Raw genomic sequence first — 8,074 nt, forward strand, 5'->3', positions numbered from 1 at the left:
CTGAGAGGCTCCTCCCCGCCCCTCTTCACCTCTCATTCATCTCTCCTGTTATTCTCTTTCTGGGTCCCTTGGCTTCAGTCCTATTTGCCTCCTATATCCCTCCAGTCACACTCCCACCTGAGGACCTCTGCACTGGCTGTTTCCTCTGCCTGGAGCTCACTTCCCCCAGATAGGCACACGGCTAGCTACCTTATTTCCTTCAGATGTTTTCTCGAATATCATCTCAGTGAGGCCTATCCTGAGCACCCTATTTAAAATTGTAATCTTCTACAGACTCCCAAATTCTGTCATCTTTCTTTACTTTTATCCTAGTAACACTTGTCAATTTCTAACATACCATAGAATTTACTTATTTACATGTTTCTTAGGTAATATCTGTAGCTGGCTGCTAGAATATAAGGTCTATGGGGGCAGGGATCTTTTTCTGTTGTTAACATTGCTGTGTTCCAAATGGCAGACTGGTGCCGGGCTCATAGTAGACACTCAATAAACAGTTATCACATTAAGTAATCCTTGCCATCTCTTTTCTAGTAGAATTTGTCCACAGTGGAAACCCCCTGATCTGGCTAACTGGTGACTTCTTAACATTTTATTCAGTCCAGGATCTGTAATGCTTTTCGAACCAATAAAGCAATTTGTGCCTTTTCTTAGGGTTATAGGTGATATAAACAAACAAACAAACAAACAAAAGATCAGTAGTTGCTTTGCAAAATTCCCATGGTAGGGGACCACATTGAAGTCATCCTCATTCTGACAAGCCTCAGACTATAAATATTTCCATTCCCAGTATTTTTTCTTCATACAACTTATTTTCCCACTGTAACCCTTGTACCTATCAGGAACCTAATTCCTAGTGCCCAGGTGTATTTTTGTGCATTGCAACATCCCATAAAACTGATTTGAGCAACAAGGCTGGAACCTGAATTTAAATCTAATAGCCATTAATTAATGAGATCAAAGAGAACTTAAATGAGCCCATTTCTTGCACAAAATCCACTAATGAATTAGGATGTTTAACTTTTAATTCATCTGGTTTTTATTTTACAGAGATTTGGATTAAGCTCAGGTTAATTCTCATCTCTAGAAAAACACTTTATAATTTGGTTCAGCATCAACAATGACCTCCTGCCATGGTAATATAGTTCCTCATGCTAGAGAACACAGATCACGCTGGAGCAACCAAGCCTGCTGGCAGACATTGGAGGCAGGCCATAGAATCCTCCTACAGAACCTGTAGAGACTTATTCTCATTTAACTGACTTGGCAAGTGCCAGGAACCGAGTCTCCGAAAGAAAAGAGCCCTTCTATGCTGGTACTCTTCTTCCAGTCCCCTCCTCTCTGTCTCATTATCTACCTGCTGCAGCAGCACTGGGGCTTTGGGACAGATGTGCTCATAAGTGGTGGTGGGTGGTCTGGGGATGGCAATATGAAATGTAATTTAAGAAACCAACTCCTGTGGGGTTTGGGGGTACATTTTCCATAATATACAAAAGAAGAATAAATGATTAAATGATTAAAGGATTTGTTTCATTGTATATGGACTAATGAAATGGCCCGCTAGGTACTAAAAATTTAAACGGCCCACAGCTTATTTTGAGATTGTTTCACCAGCTACAAGCAGTTTAAAACTGAACCCTCTATCTCTTTTCCAAGTTCTCATTCCTCATGAACAGGAAAGGAAGAAATGGAGCTTGGGATTTGGGGGTGGAACCAGATGCATTGGAGTGTAAAAGCTGGGAATGCTGGTTTTCTACCCATTACATGTTCCAGAAAGAAACTCTAACGCACACATGGGCCAGGCTGGAGGAGTAGGGGAAGAAGTTGCAGCAAGCACGCAGTGTTGCAAAATAAGATGACCTTCCTATGAAATCCATTCCCTCCTTGAGACCTGTGATCTAACAGATCCGGGACAACCCTAACATTACTCCAGTTACTTAATGTTAAGGAACATAAAGAAATAGAGCCCAAAGAGGTTAAATCTAATCCTGAGATCACAGACTGGACTCTCAGCACACATGGTGCTTACAGACATTCCTTATACACAGATATGCTCTCCTTCACCCAGGCTTCATATCGAGAGGGACAAACACACTCCGTAACACTTGTGTGCCCCTGACTTGTCTGCTTTTATTGAGTCATGGATAATATTGTGACTGCTCCCCATCTGCCTGTTCACACACATTCATCCTTTCATTCAATATATATATATATTGAATGAAAGGATGAATGTGTGTGAACAGGCAGATGGACAGCTTTTTTCCATTTCTTTAGAGAGCAGTTCTCAAGTTTTGGCCTGAGGATAAACACCCCGCTTGCTAGCTCAAAATTTCAGAAGAGGTAGAAGGCTAATTTAGGGATTCTGTACCTATTCACCTAGCAGTGTTATAATGCCAAAAACATTGTACCTGCTTTCAGGGGCTTCTATTCTCACCCATGTTCACAAATAGAAACGTGCAGAATTTATTATCTTTGGAAAAAAATAATGGTTCCTACCCAATACTTGAAACTGAGAGTGGACAGAACTGTCTTCAACTGGTAGTCAAGGTAACTGGACTAAGTTCAGAATCTTCCACTAACCATCTGTGTGACCTTGGGCAAGTCACCTTTCTTCTCTGGCCTCATCTTACCCTTTTGTAAAAAAAAGAGTCTTAGTCGAAGATAGGTGACCTTTAAGCTTCTCAAGTTCACATTCTCTAACTCTCTGACACTTTAATAAGTGTAGGCCCTGTATCAGTTGTAAGAAAAGCTGAGGTTATCAGCTAGGGGAAATTGATGAAGAGCCTAGATGTTTTTCTGGAGAATTGTAGGAAGTAGTGTTCTCTGGGGCTGCACCAGGAACTATGGCCTGAGCCCATGGAATGGTATAGCACGTGGCTATCTGTATAGGCCTCTCTGGTCTTCACACACCAGAACTTCAGAGAAAGCTTATAGTAAAAGTAATTAACACGGCATAGCAAAAGAAGAAGGAAAGCCGGGGAAGACAACTGCGCTGGCCTTTTGCCCTTCTTTGATAGGGAGGAAAGGGGAAACCAGCAGGTAAAGGAGACAATGCTGCCCTTGGGGCCTTCGCAATATTGTACAGTCTAAGCCAAGGATCTCCAACCCCTGGGCTGTGGATCAGTCCTGGTCAGTAGCCTGTTAGTAACTGGGCTGCACAGCAGGAAGTGAGCCGCTCCCCAGCACTAGCACCACTGCCTCAGCTCCACCTCAGATCATCAGATTCTCATAGGAGCGCAGTTCCCTGGTGCCATAAAGGTTGGGGACCGCTGGTTAGGAATAGATAACTTTACAAGGGTTTCATCCAGATTTTTTTCCTATGTGTTTAAAAAAGATCATATGCCAGTATAATTAGTCTGCTCGTCTAGGCCTCCTGCCGTAAAAATCACCAAACAAGGCTTAAAGAACCTCACGACTGGGCTTTTGCTGGTGAAGCACTGGGATTTCTGAAAGTCGGGTATCTCACATACAGTGTCCAGTGTAGGGCTAGGAGTTTCTTATCTTGTTCTCCCAATGCCTGAGGAAAACTTTGATTTGCCCAAAAGACTCTTAGTCAAGGGAATGCAATTTGCAAGAACATCGTCCCTTCAGTGTACAGGAGTAAATGCGCCCCTCCTCCGCCGCCCCCCACCCCCACACCGACAGGCCAGGAGATGTGATACAGACTGTCAGGTTACGCTGAAGGCAGGCCTGACAGCTACCTCCCAGGCGGCTGCCCCAAATTGCCCTTCCCACTCAGGCACTCACCACGGGGTAATTAGCTGGTAGGCCCATGTGTGTACGCATGCATGTCAGTATGTTTGTGGGACAGCAGTTTCAAGGGACCAGCAGGATGATTTTATTATTACTGTCTAGAGCCATCTGATGCAAAATAGCCCTAGTTTCTGTATATCTGTGGTTAATATAGCTGGGCAAGGAAAAGAGAACTGAGAAAGAATAGGAGAATGCTGATCAAGGAGCATGAAGATAGAAGGAAATAAGAAAAAGAGCAGTACCCAGCTCAGACACAGGTGGTTGGCAGCTCCTCAGAACACCAGATGTGGAAGATTTTCTCATCTGTGGTTTCCACTGTCTCTTCTTTGTATAGTCCAGGACGGATGTGGTTCTCCTGGGCCGCAGGCGTCAGCCTCTCCTTGGAGAAGCAGCGCTGCACAAAGAGGATACAATTGCTGAGGTAGCCGAGTTGAATCGCCCCGTCTGAAATCACCTGGCCTCACTGTATCTAAAGGGAGAATGCAGAGAGAGAACAAGCCCAGATTCATGATTATGCGACCCCTGTGGTGAGAGCAGCTGTACACCGAAGCTCGACTTCATCCCAGAGGCAGAGCCGCAAAACTCAGTGCTGTGTGGTCTTAGAACGCCCTCTGGTGCTGTCAGGCAGTGACTCCAAGGCTTTCCCACAACCAGGATGATTTCTGCTGGGAGCATCACAAACCAAAGTTATGCCCCACAGCTTCTTCAGCCAATCACTACTTCCACGTCCTGGCCACTGTGAATAGTGCTGCTATGAATATTGGTGTGCAAATATCTTTTCGGATATGGGTTTTCAAGACTTTGGGGTAAATACCCAGTAGAGGGATTGCTGGATCATGTGTTAGATCAATTCTTAGTTTTTTGAGGAACCTCCATACTGTTTTCCATAGTGGCTGTACTAATTTGCAGTCCCACCAGCAGTGTATGATTGGTTATTTGAGGTCTTTTGTGATTCCACACAAATCTGATGACTTTTGATTATTGTTGTTTTGTAGTGTAATTTGAAGTCAAGCAGCGTGATACTTCTCTTCTGGCCTTGTTCTTTTTTCTCAGGATTGTTTTGGTTATTTGAGGTCTTTTGTGATTCCACACAAATCTGATGACTTTTGATTATTGTTGTTTTGTAGTGTAATTTGAAGTCAAGCAGCGTGATACTTCTCTTCTGGCCTTGTTCTTTTTTCTCAGGATTGTTTTGGTTATTTGAGGTCTTTTGTGATTCCACACAAATCTGATGACTTTTGATTATTGTTGTTTTGTAGTGTAATTTGAAGTCAAGCAGCGTGATACTTCTCTTCTGGCCTTGTTCTTTTTTCTCAGGATTGTTTTGGTTATTTGAGGTCTTTTGTGATTCCATACAAATCTGATGACTTTTTGTTCTATTTCTTTAAAAAATGCCATTGGGATTTTGATGGGAATTGCATTAAATCTGTATATCATTTTGGGTAATATGACCATTTTAACTATGTTGATTCTTCCAATCCATGAACACAGAGTATCTTTCCATTTCTTTGTATCTTCTTCAATTTCTTTAATAATGCCATGTAGTTTTAAGTATTTAGGTCCTTCACATTCTTTAAGTTTATTCCTAGGTATTTTATTCTTTTTTGTTGCAATTGCAAAAGGAATTATTTTTTCCGCTTCTTTTTCTGACACTTCATTATTAGAGTATAGGAATGCTATGGATTTTTGAACGTTGATTTTGTATCAGAGACTTTACTGTATTTGCTTATTGTTTCTAGTAGTGTTCTTGTGGAGTCTTTAGGGTTTTCTATACAGAGAATCATGTCATCTGCAAACAGTGACAGTTTGATTTCTTTGTTTCCTATTTGGGTGCCTTTTATACCTTTCTCTTGTCTGATTGCACTCACTAGGACCTTCAATGTTATACTGAATAACAGTGCGAAAGTGGACAGCCTTGCCTCGTTCCTGATTTTAGAGGGAAGGTTTTTAGTTTTTCACCATTAAATATAATGTTGGCTGAGGGTTTGTCATATATGGCCTTTATTCTGTTAAGGTACTTTCCTTCTATACTGATTTTGTGAAGTGTTTTGTACATAAATGTATGCTGTATCTCCTTGAAGGCTTTTTCTGCATCTATGGATCTGATCATATGATTCTTATTTTTTAATTGATGTATGTGGTGTTTTACATTAATCGATATGCATGTATTGAACCATCCCTGTGCTTCTGGGATGAAGCCTACTTGATCATTGTGTATAATCTTTTTAATGTGTTGCTGTATTCAGTTTGCTAGTATCTTATTTAGAATTTTTGCACCTGTGTTCATGAGAGATATTGATCTGCAATTTTTTTGTGTTATCTTTACCAGGTTTTGGTAGCAGAGTAATATTGGCCTCATAAAATGAATTGGGAAGTATTGCTTCCTCTTCAATTTTTTGGAAGAGTTTGAGGAGAATAGGTATTTAACCTTCTTTAAACGTTTGGTAGAATTCACTGGTGAAGCCACCTGCTTTTGGACTTTTACTTTTTGGTAGGTTTTTGATGATTGTTTCAATTTCCATACTGCTGAATGGTCTATTTAGATTTTCCAGTTCTTCTTGATTCATTCTAGGAAGGTTGCATTTTTCTAAGTACTGGTCCATTTCTCCTAGGTTATTAAATGGTGTTATGTACCCTTTCATAATATTCTTGTATGATCCTTTGTATTTCTGCAGTATCTGTTGTCATTTCCCCTCTTTCATCTCTGATTTTGTTTGTGTCTTTTCTCTTTTTTCTTTTGTGAGTCTACACAGGGGTTTCTCAATTTTATTAACCTTCTCAAAGAACGAGTTCTGTGTTGCATTTTTGTTTGTTTTTTTTGTTGTTGTTGTTGTTGTTTTCTATTTCATTTAGTTCTACTCTAATTTTTATTGTTTCAATTTTTTTCTGCCTATTCTAGTTTTTTAAGATGGAGAGTTAGGTTGTTTATTTGGGCTTATTCTTGTTTTTGGAGATAGGACTGTAATGATATGAACTTTCCAATTATGACCGTTTTTGCCATGTCCCAAAAGTTTGATATATTGTACTGACATTATCATTTGTTTCTATGTATCTCTTGATCTCTCTTTTTATTTCTTCTCTGACACAGTTATTCTTCATTAGCGTGTTGTTTAATCTCCACGTATTTGGGGTTCTTCCTGATTTCTTTCTGCAGTTGATCTCTGGTTTCAAAGCATTATGATCAGTGAATATGGTTGGTATGATTTCAACCCTCTTATATTTGTCAAGGCTCTGTGTCCCAGTATGCGGTTGATTCTTGAGAATGTTCCATGTGCACTAGTGAAGAATGTATAAACAGCTGTTTGGGGATGAAAGGCTCTGTAAATGTCAATTATGTCCAGTTGGTCTGATGTGTCATTTAAGGATGCGATTTCCTTATTGATTTTCTCTTTGGATGATCTGTCCATATCCGACAGTGGGGTATTTAGGTCCCCTACTATGATAGTGTTTTGGTCTGTTTCTCCCTTTAGTTCTGCTAGTAATTGCTTTATATATTTCATGGTTCCCTGACTGGGAGCAAAGATATTAATAATTGTTATGTCTTCTTTGTACATGATTCCCTTTATCGTTATAAAGTGTCCCTCAGTGTCTTTCTTTCCATTTTTTTGGTTTGAAGTCTATTTCGACTGATATTAGTACCGCTATTCTTGCTTTTCTCCGAATGCCATTTGCTTGAAATATCATTTTCCACTCTTTTGCTTTGAGTCTATATTTGTCTTTGGAGCTGAGATGTGTCTCCTGGAGGCAGCATATGATTGGGTTTTGTTTTTGATCCATTCTGCAACTCTGCGCCTTTTTCTTGGTGAGTTCAATCCATTTACATAGAGTGATTATTGAAATATGAGTTATTTTTATAGCTATTGTATCTTTTGCTTTCTGGTAGCTCGGTGTTTCCCTTGCTTCCTTGTCCCTGTGTTTCCGTTTTCTTTATTTTGATTGGCACTTGTGGGTTTTCCCTCTGGTCCTTCTTATTTTATGTTATATACTTCAGTTCTGAATCTTTAGTATATGGTTAACATCATGAATATGTAAAGGATAGTTATATATATAGTCGTCCATTTTCTTCTGCGCGTGCCTTACCTCCATTCCCCTTTGCAAATTTGGATCTTTGAATCCCCTCGTTTTCAGTCATTTTTATCTCAGTTTGTCCCTATGTATGCTGAACGTTCATTACTATCTTGTTATAATAATTCTATTATTATTATTTAAGCTTATAATGCCCTGTTCTTATTAAGGGTTGCACTCTTCTGCTTCTATTTGCCTGATAATCACTTTACTTCTAATTATGTTTTTTTTTTTTTTTCCCTTCTGTTTTAGGTGCAGC

The 8,074-nt window shown here is 40.0% G+C and overlaps 1 protein-coding gene across 1 annotated transcript in view; it reads right to left on the bottom strand.

The window, feature by feature from the left end:
- The window catches only part of LOC102894331 (disintegrin and metalloproteinase domain-containing protein 21-like), a 6,370-nt gene extending 6,148 nt beyond the window's left edge, over positions 1-222 (bottom strand). Inside the window, 1 exon segment of the mRNA XM_015592927.1 lies at positions 161-222. Within this exon segment, the coding sequence (XP_015448413.1) occupies positions 161-222 (62 nt within the window).
- Between the last annotated feature and the right edge of the window lie 7,852 nt (positions 223-8,074).

Source organism: Pteropus alecto, unplaced genomic scaffold (genome assembly GCF_000325575.1).
Source record: "Pteropus alecto unplaced genomic scaffold, ASM32557v1 scaffold657, whole genome shotgun sequence".
In the NCBI taxonomy this organism is placed as follows: domain Eukaryota; kingdom Metazoa; phylum Chordata; class Mammalia; order Chiroptera; family Pteropodidae; genus Pteropus; species Pteropus alecto.